General features: G+C 40.8%; 2 protein-coding genes across 4 annotated transcripts; one reads left to right on the plus strand and one right to left on the minus strand.

Annotated features, from left to right (window-relative positions):
* Positions 1-142: 142 nt before the first annotated feature.
* On the minus strand, positions 143-5,691 carry ap3m1 (adaptor related protein complex 3 subunit mu 1). 2 transcript variants are annotated; one of them, XM_089012206.1, is made up of 9 exons: positions 5,556-5,691; positions 4,100-4,377; positions 3,520-3,691; positions 3,315-3,452; positions 3,003-3,088; positions 2,436-2,569; positions 2,140-2,347; positions 1,096-1,240; positions 143-1,030 (listed from the first exon to the last, which is right to left on the minus strand). In XM_089012206.1, exons 2-9 carry the CDS (start codon positions 4,370-4,372, stop codon positions 930-932), a joined length of 1,257 nt encoding a protein of 418 aa, XP_088868332.1. In that variant the 5' UTR covers positions 4,373-4,377; positions 5,556-5,691; the 3' UTR covers positions 143-929. The 2 variants fall into 2 exon arrangements, with proteins under 2 accessions (XP_088868332.1, XP_088868331.1); XM_089012205.1 differs by lacking the exon at positions 5,556-5,691 and adding an exon at positions 4,707-4,775.
* On the plus strand, positions 5,525-12,889 carry LOC148889388 (adenosine kinase-like). Of its 2 annotated transcripts, XM_089012207.1 has the most exons (12): positions 5,525-5,665; positions 6,403-6,459; positions 7,427-7,501; positions 8,107-8,160; positions 9,621-9,699; positions 9,791-9,963; positions 10,043-10,151; positions 10,590-10,760; positions 11,603-11,638; positions 11,723-11,837; positions 11,913-11,999; positions 12,086-12,889. In XM_089012207.1, exons 1-12 carry the CDS (start codon positions 5,571-5,573, stop codon positions 12,208-12,210), a joined length of 1,176 nt encoding a protein of 391 aa, XP_088868333.1. In that variant the 5' UTR covers positions 5,525-5,570; the 3' UTR covers positions 12,211-12,889. The 2 variants fall into 2 exon arrangements, with proteins under 2 accessions (XP_088868333.1, XP_088868334.1); XM_089012208.1 differs by lacking the exon at positions 6,403-6,459.
* Positions 12,890-13,468: the final 579 nt, after the last annotated feature.

Consider the following 13,468-nt stretch of genomic DNA (forward strand, 5'->3'; position numbering starts at 1 on the left):
GTTTGTCCTTTTCTGCGTTTATGGCCTTTCAAAACAGCATCTCAGGACTTACTCGCTAAATTTGTGATTCCTTGTTATTAGAACAGGGTACTTTAATTTTTTAGGTAACTTAAGATAGCTATTAAAAACATAGTTACATTGGTCAATTCACTCAATTTTATTCTGCAATAATGTTCTTTGTTTTTAGAGGCATTCTTAAAATAATTTCATGCACTTTAACATTAAAGAAGCACAAACAAATAGAGTACATTTTATTCTTGCAAAAGTTTTTAAAAGACCGTTTGTGCACTTAAGTCCAGACTAATAGAGTATAATTTTTTTCCAAGTCGAGAAATTGTTGTGCAAACTGCAAAGGCTAAGCTAAGAAAGGAAGTTGTGTTCAAGAACACATAAAGGTTGTGCATATTTCTGAGTAGCTGTTCTCCACAGCCATTCACAGCCTGGCATAAAAGTGAGCAGATAATAACAGATTACTTATCCAACTGAACCATATCTTATCTATAAAACAGATTGCTATGAAGTCCTGAAGGAAGCACCTTACAAGGCCACGTTACAGACTCAAGGTGTGCAAAGATATGGAATCATATGTCACATTCAAAGTAGAAAAAAAGATGTGCAGAAAGGCAATATGCAAGCAATATTTCATGACTGATTGTGTGGGCTCAGTGCCCATTTACTAAGCAACATATTCCTTTCAACAAAATGACGTTTGCAGGAATTGGTCACATGCGTTACTTATTATTACTATTATTATTAAGGCTTCCCTTCAGAGGCCGCATGTAACCTCAGTGATATTTACAGAGCCTGTAATGCCATAACATGGATTCAATAAATAACTGTTAGAATGCAAAATGACTTGTTAATAATGCTGAAGTTAGCCTAGTTTTGAAGCGCTGGGTCTAGAGCATGATTGCCAAGTGGTGATTGAGTCAAGTCCTCACTTGGAACTTCCCAGCTCTGGTGAGGTATTTGACCCCTTTAAAAGGTTTGTACTTCTCCCCGTACATATCCAGACGGTTCACCTTCAGGCCTGCAGAGAACAGGAGCTCATTGTTGTAACAACATCATGTGACATTCACACGTTGTTTGTATTACCTGATATTGCCAACTGCTGAATCTTCATGTCGATATTGAGTGAGGGATTCTCCTCAGGTTTCGGAGCTCCCGACTGCACACTGAGGCTGCCTCGCAGATTTGGAAGCTTCTGGGGGTTCAGCTTCCCCACATCCCAAACCAAAACCTACACAAAGGACACATGGATGTTGTCAGTAACACAGCTAAAACCATCCATCCAACACTTTTTATCCTGAAATTACTTTGGCGAAAGGCAGACGACTCCTTGAAAGGATTTCCAGTCAGTTCCAGGGCACATATAGACACAAATAACCATACGAGCCATGTTCTAATATGTGCAGGATGAAAAGTATAACGTCAATAATGAGCAACGTATTTTGCGTATTTTTCTTTTTAGATTTCTGATGCATTTCAGGTAGGGGATGCTGAAATTTTAAACTCCTGACTGTCATTAATAGTTTAACGTGTAATAGCTCCTCTTTAATGCAAGCAAAAGGGCCACAGCGGGGTGCTACATTCCAGTGGCCCCCGATGGCTGTCACATATTTATTAACTCATTCACTGCCATTCACGAATTTATTCGGGATTTGAAAATATGACGTAGAGCGCCATTCCCGAGTTAGTTCGGGTTTAGTTTTTTTTTCCCTTGCTTGGGTGCCAATAAAGCGCTGGCCAGACATCTGGCAATGTTGTTCCCTTCCACAAGGGGCAGCATTCTAAAGTACTTCAACACAACTCCAATAATAAAGTAATGATGAGATCGCGCACCTACTTCATTGTACTAACTAGTCTGAAATTATTCCTGACGTAGCCCAATTTTGAGTTTTTCTTAGCTGCATGAAAATGGTAAAAGACAAAAAGTTGAGTTGAGACAGCAAGCTGTAAGCAGGGAAACATGAGCCTCTCCCCCATGTTTATTTAACTGAGTTAAATAAAAATGTGTTGATGTCAGCCAAATAACTGCATCCATTGTATCTTTCTGAATGTAATACAATGACTCCTCAGTCCCCGATTCACTGTCAAGACCCAAAACATAGACATATTTTGATCTGAGTGGGCATTCACCTTGGTGGTGAGGTCATACGTGTAGTTCCCCTGCGTGGCAGTGAGGTTGGTACTGAGAACGGCTTTGGGCATGTGGATTGTGACCACCAAGCCCTCCACCGTCTTCCCCATTGTCTGTTTGGGCCCGATTGTGATGTCCAGACGGCCGCAAGAGCCCGTTTCCATGAAGCTGATGTTTTGCTTCACATATACCGGAATAGCCACCAGACTGAGGAAGGCAACGGACAAGAAAATTCAAAGTCGGTGCAGAAGAGTGACCTTGACTGTGCTGTCCTGTCAGTAATGCCTGCACTTACTTTTGGGAGCTGACATGATAAGTCATGAGGGTGAAGTTGCCGTCGGGCGGGATAAAAGAGAGGACGCGCTCCGACTCCCAGCGCTTGAACCGCACACACGGGTGAAAACTGACATCGTCCAGGAGACGGGGATTCTTCAACACACAAAACAATGATATGGGACCAATTGCACACAATACAGTACACTGTATAGACCTTAAAGCCATTAAATGTGCAGTTGAGTCACCATTTGTGACACAGACAGGTTAACATAACTAGCACACTGCTATATGTTTAACTTGTACATGATCACAATGAAAACACAAACGGTAGCAACACAGGCAAACAGACAAATAACACTCGCTACGCTCACTACATTCTTTATCCTCTGTAAAAAAAAATGCTGAATCTTACTGCAGTTTATTTGCGACAACGTTGTGTTTCTTCATCAACTTTTCATTTTGTATCATTTTTTTATTATATTTCTCTCCTGTCTATTAAATTAAGACATGAAAATTTCGACGCAATAACAGTCGTTTTTCAAAAGCCATTTCTATTTGTGAATCCATCTCAAAGCTGAGCACTCACCATAAAGGACAGAGTAAGGTCAGGCATCCCCGTGAGTCTGACGCAGGCTTCAATCATACCTTGAATCTCTGCAAACACTGTGGAACCTAAGCAACAAGCACAGTTCACAAAGATTGGATACTCTTGATATGATACATTATGTATAAAGGGGTACATTGTTATATGCTTCTGCTTCAGCCTAATCCTTTTGGGCTATTTTTTCTCTGTCCTGAATGTTACATGTAAATACATTATCTGGAATACACTCTGCACAATTAAACTAAATCAAACTAAACCAAATGGTGGATATTGCAGTAGGGAGTCTCTTCAAACCTGATTTGTCCAAAATGGCATCTATTTCTTCAATTACATCAAAGTATGCTTCATTGTTGGTATATTTCACACTCGCCCGCCTCCAGGGGATATTGGACAATTGACCCGTGGGGAGGGTGTCTCCTAGATTGCTCCCCCCTAAAAAGGCAAAACAAGATTTGGATTATGTTTCTACACATCAAGTCAACATCAGCTATCTGTTTACCGGTGAGAGTATTGACGACCGATCGGAGGATCGTGGGAGGCCTGATCATCTCCTTGAGGACGTTGGACTCGGTGGCTAGTGGAAAGCCGTTGTCGAGCATCTCTTCCAGGATTTCGTACACCGTCACCAGGTTGTCTTTGATCACGCCTTCGGAGCAATCTCCAAAGTAGTCCTGTTGTATATAAAACCATTTGAGCATTTCATTGATATCCTTGATATCCTGCTTTAGGTCAGTGTGCTCGTATGCTCTCTGTCCTCATTACCAAGACAATTTAGCGACTGTGTAGAATGACTGTCAAACCAGTAAAATTTTTGGCACAGAATGAAACCTTAATCGTACTGTGTTTTTCCATGTGTCAAAGTTGTGGAATTCATCTAAAAACACATTTTCTCACCAATATTAAGGAGTTGGTGTATAACGTTTTTGCAAAAATTAAAAACATGTGTCTGATATTAGGTATGCATGAGGCAAACATAATGCAACATGGAAAATGTCTTGAAATGATTGACTTAAGCCTCATTTGGCACTTGAAGATATGCATGTGGACTTTTAAATCCCCCCTCATATGTTGTGTCTAACCTGAAGTGTGTCTGCAACTCTATGCAGAAATTCAATGACAAACAGCGGAGGCACTTCAGTCTGGATGACAGCGAGGAAGAAGAGCTTCGATCTGTATATATTAATGAGATAGTGGTGTGGGGTCTGCAGGATGGGAGGCACATTCTCGGGTTCTAGCGCCTTCTCTTTAGCGTCGAAGAAATAGTCACACACGCTCCGGTTGATAACACTCTTCCAATGTTTCTCCAGGAAGATGTCTCCCGTGTAATTAATGAGGAACAGACTGTGAATCATCTCAGCTGAAACAAGAGGTATTAGAGGTCAATATTGCCGGTGTCGACAAAACAAAGCATCATGGTGAATTAACATTCTATTTTCTGGATTGATTCCGAATTTATGGTGTCAGGAAGGAAGCGTCACATGGTAGTGCCAAATCTGAAGAACTCAGTGATTCATTCGGTCGACTTTACTTCGAGCAGTTCCTGAACTTTCAAGTTATAGATTTAAAAATAAATGCACATGCATATTTCCAGCATACAATTTATTTTAATTATGATGACACGAATAACTGAATTACATATAGCGAACAGTTTAGGAATAGAAAAGTTCGATGTAACGCTTAGTTTACCTCCTGACTGCAGTTTGGTCGACAAACTGTGATGATGTTGCCACTAGGCAGGAAAGGCCGAGAGAATGCCTGCACCAGTGAAGCGCATAACAAACTCGAGTTATTATTTTATACTAATAAAATCATTAACCTAGAATTCTGATAATTGTTTTAAAAGCCTAATACAAGAATGTATATATTTGTTGGTGTAAGGAAATGTACGAGGAAGCTGTTCAATCTTTTTCTTTCAGGCACATTTAGGGGCAATGTAATATTACCTCATTTTGGTCTTTCAGGATTTCAGTTAAACTTAACCTGGACTGTTCTGAAATTAGTAAAGCATTGATATGTGTGAGTTACAATTTTACATCAAATTAACATTATTTCAGGTTTGCCAGAAAATTATCAACTTAAACTCTATTGGACACAGACAACCTTCAACAAATGTGTCGAACTTGGTATTGTATAAAATCTTAAATGGGCCCCTAAATAATAAAGTCAGTGACGCATTTATAGTTTTGTACATTTTGTAGTTATTTATTTCTGCCAATTGATTACTTTATTTACTGTCTGTCTCTAATTGAAACGGTGGCTTTTTAGAATCGTGCATGGGGTGTCCTCGTTCGACTACATATAAATCTCAATTTTAGGACAAAGTCACTCCAAAAGTCGGGTGACTATTATTATTTTCCACAACACTTTTCAATTGAACAAATAAATAAAAATGAATCATGTGGTTGGTGGGCCGTCTTGTATCGCCCTCAACTGTAGGCGCCTGCGAGCCTTCAATCAGGGTGAAACGATATTCATTTATTAACAACGGGATACCTGCACTTTATCTCGCCGGTAAGAAGGTTGACCGCGACGTACCTCGATTGACCAACAATGTCCTCCTTCGAAGAACCCAAAGCCAAGAAACCTAAAATATCTGCACACGAGGAGACAGACTCTGTTCCCAAAACCTCTCTTGTCAAACTAAGGTAACAACAACTCGAGGGTGTAAAATGAATGGTCATGTGTAGTTGTTAAAACAAAATTAAGAACTTCCCTTGCGAGATGATTTTGTTTACACGAAAGTGAACGAAGAGAAACAAGGCCAACGCTCGTGTGTCACCTCGTTGTTACTGTTAACGTGAAATCTAGATTAAAATCTGTATCGAAATGTAAACAGAATCGTCTTCTAGTAGTGCGAATACAACGCCTTCCTTTGTCGTTGTCCGTAGAATTTCCATACTCAGTTCAAGGTGACCCTTGGTATGTAGAAAAATAGTTCACTCCCGGTCATTGAATTGTTGTTCTGGTGCCAGGTTTGTTAGGGTGACACTTGAACGCACCATCAAATGCCCACCCGCCCGGGACATGGCAGTCACGTGACTTCGACAAGGCACCGCTTTGATACTCTGCCCCCTTCCCGAGTGCATTTACACGCACCTCGATGCCACGATTCACATTTAAACTAGCTCCCCTGAAGCGCTTATTAGCATAGCTCTCACGGACATCCAAGTGTCTTTCACGAGAGACGTGTTGAGCCAATAGCCAGCCAGAGACAGACCATCGTGGCCCTACCTTTTTTAGATGACCACCAGTCATCCAGTTGGAAGGAGGGGAGGGGAGGGGGAACTGGGGTTGCGGGTGGAAGGGGGTGGGGTCATCGATCTGCCACACATTTGTGCTGAAATTAAGCAGTTTGGGAATTCTTCGCTCCTTTTTTGTTTAGCTTGCTCAACAGGTCTCGAGCACCTGCACAGACTGACAGAGAGATGTCTGTATTGAGGTAAGTCCCCAATGGCAAAGAGGATTAATGTAATGCTTAGATAATTGGCTACACAGATATTATCTGACTTGCATGGAAGGACAGTGTGTGTGTTGTAGTACAAGATAGGGAGGGTGTGGCATCTACAGGAGGTCCATGCATGGCCTTTAGAATAAATAAGCGTTTTTCTTCTATGTTTTGGTAGTTAACAAAGAGAGGCATGTCAATGTAGGCAATCTATTTTGTTCTGGAAGAGTTTGTGGATCAGAAAATCAACACATTACTTGACAACCGTTCGCTGATGTTGGATATGTGGATGTTTTTCACTGACACATTGCCTAGTTGTCTGGAGATGGGTCATGCGCGGGTCATATCTGTGTCCGTTTGCAAATGGAATCACATGACTTCCTTTTAATGCTCTTTCCTAATTCCAAGGAGGCCATACAGCATTTATGAGGATAAAAAACAGATGCAATTGTTAGATACAAGGCGTCTGGACACGTAGGCAATTGACAGTTTTGTGGAGTCATTGCATTCAATTGCTGTGACTCTCGCAAAGCTCTCTATGTTTGATAGATTTTGTTACTCCTATTGAAAATGCTAGATAGAAAACTAAGTCGGCCGTATATGGCCCAGTATCTGTCAGTTTTGCACCCCTGCCTTTTATGAAGTGTTCAAGTGCAGTGTTGTCCCCTCAGAAACAACCCACAAGTTTGGTGGTGCCATCTTAACATAATGACGTGCATAGGTTGATTGGGCTCTCTCATGATACTTTGACAACACAATGTCATAGACATGCACTATTTCTCCTTTCTGTTGGCGTTACACACATGGCCATGGTGATGTTTCTGGCATGCCAGCTGACTTAACTTGAGCAGAAGCGGAGAAATTAAACAACCAGAATGCCATGACATTTATTCTCAAGATGCTCCTTGCTTACTTATCGGGAAAGCGATGACTAAATCCTCTTTTTACACTTATGTTGCAGCCGTAATTCACTGTTTGGGATGGGAAATCCCTTGCTTGACATTTGTGCCGTGGTGGACAAAGACTTCTTGGACAAGTAAGTTGAACAACTGTCAAAAAAGTTTGTGTCTGTTCATCAATAAGCGCAACGTGAAATACAAATTGGCAGCTTCAAGCGCAGAATGGGCAATATTTTTTTTCTGTAATGTTTTCTGTTTAACCTCCAAAGTGTATAGAGAAAATTACTTTTTTATGTTCCTGATTTTGTATTCTAAATAATAAAACAGTTTACCCCCTAAGCAGTGGCCATTCTGCATCGAAGTGAGCAGTACAAAGAGCTCATGTGGCTTCAAGTCCAGAGTCCACTCTGTAAGGAAGGCCTTGCGTAAATGTTGGGATAATTTCATTCCTTTCATCACTTTGCTGCTGTGAAATGTAAATTTCTCCACTGTGAGACTAATAAAGGCAAATCCAATCCAATCCAATTTTTAAGACAGACAACCACATCAAATTCAGCCTCTCCTCCAAATAAAGAATAAATGAAACTGCGTCAGGCATGAAAAATGTTTTCTCGCCCCAACTGTGTAAGAACCACTATTTTGTCTGTTCCTATGAAGATAAGTCAAGTCACGGATGAGGGCTAATCTGTATTTTTTTTCTAAATGAACATTAATACCACTTTTTTGTGCTTTTTATTTGTAGATATGCACTCAAGCCAAATGACCAGATCCTGGCTGAGGACAAACACAAAGCACTGTGCGTATCTCCCCCTAAAGAGCACCTCTTGTAGAATATTGACTATTTGATGTCACATGCTTATCTGTTAACCGCTCCGTCTACATTCTAACGGGCTCCTTTGAAGGCTGCAGCGGACCAGTCACAACAGGCCTCTCCACCGCCCGCGTTGAACTCCGTTTGGTTATAGAACAGCAATAGTAGGGCAGCAGATCTCAATGTGTGTGAGCCAATAGCAGAGCAGGACTTTTCACCTCCCAGTTCCTGTGAGACAAGAGCCACAAAGCAAACAGCATGAGATAAAGTCGAGCACTCAATCTTGCTGTAGTTATTCATAAATGAGGCGGAGAGTCACACAATACACAGGTTTATCCGGGCCAACTTCAAGTACCGGTAAATACCCACAATGAGTTAGTAAAAAAAGTGCCAAATGGAAACCAAGACCTATGACACTGTGCTTATGCAAGATGAATACGAGAAGAGGCCCAGAATTCATTCCAGTGCAGACTCAATTGTGGGGAGTCGGGGGGGGGGGGCTGTGTGTCTTTTACAAAAAGATCTTACGTAAACACTTGTTCAGAGCACGAAAGCCGTCTTTTGCATTTCAGACAAAGCGCAGTTAATGTGGCTATTGCATCACAGTAACCCACAACCCGGTATCTTCGTCATATGCTGTAAAAAGTGCCCATTGCAGTCTATGGTGCATTTTTAGATGCTGCACATTGTGCTTTTCAAGAGCTGGCAAATGACTCAGCAGTCATTGAAAAAGAGTAATCTAACACGATTTGATTTTCAAACTTAAATTGGTCCATCCAACAAATGGGTCGAAATTTGTTTTACCCTTTAACTGATGCGCTCTTGTAAGATCATTCTGTGTTTCTTTGTTAACCCAGCTAATATTTTCAGCAAACCTTTAACAGCAGTTGTCCTGGCCGCCATCCCGGACAGAGCAACTGTACATCAAACAAGTCAAATGTGGTGGTTTCAGTACTGCTTTTAGTATGAATTTATAAGATATAATATTTTATATTGCAAATTTCAGCGTATTTCACTCCATATTGTGGAGTCGTAAAAAGTTGAAATTCCTCTCTCTGCTCATACGAAGACGGTCCAGTAAGGCTATACTGCATCGGTAGTAGGGCGTGTGTTGTAATGTACATCTTGTCCCACTAGAGGTCAGTGCGTACTCTGAAACAAGTACCGGTGATTGATTTGAGACCGACTGAAGTTCTCTTGCATATTGGCATGAATGTTTTGGAGGAGACCACATATCAGAGAGAATGCCCAAACATTGGAGGGAAAACATACAACCATTTGGAGGCTCTACATGCTCCATAAATACATCAGAAGTGTTGGGACATTTCAAGCATGATTCTGAAACCATTTTAGCATTGGTTACTTAATCTTGGCATTATCTGACCAATCAGGTGTCATTATAGGTCTTGGGTTATAATTATTATTATTATATTTTTTACATGCAGATTCGACGAGATAGTGAATAAATTCAAAGCGGAATACCACGCTGGCGGAGCCACACAGAACTCCATAAAGATTGCCCAGGTTAGTCACGTGCATCGAACTGTGACATCAACGCAGTGATTCACGCCTTCATTTAATCTGGAGTTGTAATCTGCGCCCTCACTGCCTTCAGTGGATGATCCAGGAGCCTCACAATGTGGGCACTTTCTTCGGATGCATCGGCAGAGACAAATTTGGCGAGATCCTAAAGCAGAAGGCAGAAGAGGCCCACATTGATGCCCATTATTACGAGCAAGACCAGGAGCCCACTGGGTCATGTGCAGCCTGCATCACCGGAGTGAACCGGTAAAATCCACAAACGAAAGCTCATTTTGTTGACTAGAAACATGCAGTAGATGCTTTGTTGCTCTTTCCCTTCTTTCAGGTCACTGGTGGCTAACTTGGCTGCTGCTAATTGTTATAAGAAGGAGAAACATCTGGACCTTGAAGAAAATTGGAAGTTGGTGGAAAACGCTCAAGTTTACTATATTGCAGTGAGTCTTGAATTACAAATGATGCTTCACTCTCGTTCACCTCAAACCTTCAAACTGAATTTAAGCGACTTCACCATACATGAAAACGACTGCCTGCATGTGACTATAATTAAATTCAACTCTGATTCACTAGATAGCAGAAGTTTTATTTTTAAAGAACAAAATATTTCGCATTTCACTGAAATTGTTAAGAAACTGCGATGCAGTTAACAGCCTGCATACTTTTTTGTTTAATGATATATTATGAGATTTTTTTTCAAAGTAAAATACGTGCCTTGGCTCGAAGTTTCGGGAGACACTGATCAATACTGTAGCATGCATATTTAATCGAATGTAATGAACCATTTCTCTTTGCTTGAGGATTTGTGTGGTATTTTACCCTTGCTGTACTGCGTGTTTCCACATGCAATGATGCAAATCTGGAACCTTTCCTTCCAGGGTTTCTTTGTCACGGTGTCTTTGGAGTCCATGCTGAAAGTGGCAAAGCACGCATCAGATAATAACAAACTGTTCTGCCTCAATCTGTCGGCACCTTTCATCTGTCAGTTTTTCAAGGACCATCTCACACAGCTCTTGCCTTATGTGGACGTGCTGTTCGGCAATGAGACGGTAAGGCAGCTTTCCCCCTTTTATGTGTTTATATGCGCGCTTGAGTTTTGAATAATAGCACTCTTAATAACAAAAAGATTGAAAAAAATGCACGAGGAATGTTACCCATTCTACTATTCCAAATCAATCATAAATACATGGAGCAATTGTGTTATTCCTTTTTAGAAGTTAAGTGGCTGTTTTGCATGGAATCAACCTCCAACTTCTGACACAACATGATTACACTACATGCTCAATGTTTTGGCTTGGCCCCCAAGTTCTCTGTTGCGTTAGGGTCTGGGAATTAGTTCTGCAAACAGGTGTGCCTGGACTCATGGATTTCTACTTGAACATGAGGAACCGTTGTGTCTTCAAATATTCTGATGTATTCAAACTGATTCATGGGTCGTATCAAAAGTTGGTCCAGCACTCAAGAATGGGAAACATCCCCATTGCATTCTTGCAGCATATTTTTCTTCTGACAAACTGTCAGCAGCAGTCCCTCTTCCTCCCCAAAAGAGCAATCTTGCTTCCATCAGTCTACAAAATTGCTCAATTTAGCTTATGGGCCAGTGAGTGTGTCTTTTGGCAAATTGTTCACACTTTGACACATCTCTCCCCCCCCCCCCCCCAACAACAGGACTTCGCATGGGTTTCTTGTTAACAGTTTGAATTTCCGTGGGTGTCTTAATTATTTCCAATATAATTTCAGGGGGATGGAGGGATATCACACCAAGACTATTCATAATGGAAATATTTGTTGTGTGGGATTAAAAATGTGATGTATTTTGTCCACCCCCTGCTATGTGAGGATCAACAATCACTATGATTAATTTATTTGTGGTTTTCTTTCTGTCCTACAGGAGGCAGCCACATTTGCCAAAGAGCAAGCTTTTGAGGTGATTCAATGTCCCTCCTCTTATCGCTGTTGCTCTTTCATGCATTTTGTATAAAACATGCGGCATGCGGTCACATCTCTGCAGACCAAAGACATTAAGGAGATTGCCAAGAAAGTGCAGGCACTGCCCAAAATCAACACCAAGCGACAAAGGATTGTTGTATTAACTCAGGGGAAGGATGAAACTGTGATGGCTCTCGGTAAGATTTCCATTGCCCCATTAAAAAAAAACAATCCTGTGTTTGAGGAGTAATTTTTCTCCTTGTAATGTTCAGGTGATAAAATTCAGACCTTTCCAGTGATGGCAATTGATCCCAAAGACCTAGTGGACACAAACGGTGCTGGTGACGCCTTTGTTGGAGGTGAGAGCTTGTCATGTTTGCTTCTCTGTCTTGTTAGCTCACAGTGTCCATGCTCCAATTAAAAATATACTCTTTCTGTTTTGCAGGTTTCCTGTCTGGGCTGGTCAGAGAAAAAACATTGGACCATTGTGTGAGAGCAGCTCACTATGCTGCCAATGTCATTATTAGAAGACTGGGTTGCACTTTCCCTGAAAAGCCAGACTTTGTTTGATGTGTTTTGATTGTTGTTCTGTTTCCCTAAAAATGTCCATCGTTGAACACAAACATGGTCCCTAAAATGGTTTTTATCCCAGTTTTACCCCATCCGTTAGATATACGTATGTATGTTTTTAACCTGTCATCCAACTTCATTTTAATCGTTAGTTAGCATTGTGCCACCTCACCTGAGTATGTATTCTTTTTTCCATCTGATTGCGCTGCAGGGACTATTATAAGGGATTTGTCAGATGCAAGATCAACAACTCAATCAATTAATTAATTTCTGTGTGACGTGGTTAGGCCAGTTAACTCATTCACTGCCAGACGATGGACAAATATATGTCTCCACTCCAGTGCCAGGATTTTTATCATTTTCACTGAGGTTGCAGGACCCACAGAATATTGAGTTTTAGGACTATATAAACATTCGATGAAGCATAAGAAACCTTAGACTATCTTCTTTTATCAGAAAAAAAAGTTTATTTAGAGCTTGCCTGGCTCTAGAGTTATCTGCATTGAAGGTGGGGGCAGGTGTATAAAAGGTAAATGCTACCTCTTGGGAGGGAAAAACATTGTCTGACCGAAGAAAAAACAAAACCTGACCATGTGTGGGAATGGCGCTCCTCGTCATGCTTTTCAATTGCCGAATAAATTCGGGAATGGCATGAGTTGACAGGACAAAGCCCCCCCCCCCCCCCAAAAAAAAAAAAAAAAAAAAAAAAAAAAGAAATCAATGATTAGTAAGTGTCAAACCCACTAGGCACAGGAAACGGAACTGTGATATTTAACAGTGTCCAAATCATGAGTGCCTTTAATCCTTTAATGCAAACATTAGACTTGAAGCCGCTTTTGTCATCCGTATGCAAAGTCATAGTGCACATATGCTAGTACTGTTGGAACACAAGACCAACAATCAAAGGATAATTGTGAGCATTGTGCCAGTAGACAATGGTTTATTGAATTATGTATTTTGAGACCTATTTTTTAAGTACCTCAAGACTCTGCATTGTTTAATTCGATTTAAATGCACATTTAGCACATCAGGATAAAATTTGTTATCTCTGTGTTTGATTTTGATCAATCAATACTTGAATACATTTGTGACAATTTTTGATGATGCACAATTGTGTTTTCTTCTTTTTATTGCAATTGTTTGTTTAAATCTTGAATGCATACCGTTCAAGCCTGTTGCGTAAAACGTGTACAAACCTCAAGTGACCCATTTGTCTGGTTTTTGCCAGACTTTGTCTGACATGGACAAATACAAAGAA

Source organism: Hippocampus bargibanti, linkage group LG13 (assembly GCF_051943395.1).
Source record: "Hippocampus bargibanti isolate YZ-2025 linkage group LG13, ASM5194339v1, whole genome shotgun sequence".
NCBI lineage: Eukaryota > Metazoa > Chordata > Actinopteri > Syngnathiformes > Syngnathidae > Hippocampus > Hippocampus bargibanti.

What these genes read in the sequence shown, in the direction of transcription:
- ap3m1 (XM_089012206.1), bottom strand. Translation starts at nt 4,372, where the DNA reads ATGATTCACAGTCTGTTCCTCATTAATTACACGGGAGACATCTTCCTG. An exon ending in GAGTTGCAGACACACTTCAG is followed by an intron (nt 3,692 to 4,099) that starts GTTAGACACAAC and finishes TATATACAACAG; the next exon opens with GACTACTTTGGAGATTGCTC. An exon ending in GGTCGTCAATACTCTCACCG is followed by an intron (nt 3,453 to 3,519) that starts GTAAACAGATAG and finishes TTGCCTTTTTAG; the next exon opens with GGGGGAGCAATCTAGGAGAC.
- LOC148889388 (XM_089012207.1), top strand. Translation starts at nt 5,571, where the DNA reads ATGTCCTCCTTCGAAGAACCCAAAGCCAAGAAACCTAAAATATCTGCA. An exon ending in CCAAAGAGCAAGCTTTTGAG is followed by an intron (nt 11,639 to 11,722) that starts GTGATTCAATGT and finishes ACATCTCTGCAG; the next exon opens with ACCAAAGACATTAAGGAGAT. An exon ending in TGAAACTGTGATGGCTCTCG is followed by an intron (nt 11,838 to 11,912) that starts GTAAGATTTCCA and finishes TGTAATGTTCAG; the next exon opens with GTGATAAAATTCAGACCTTT.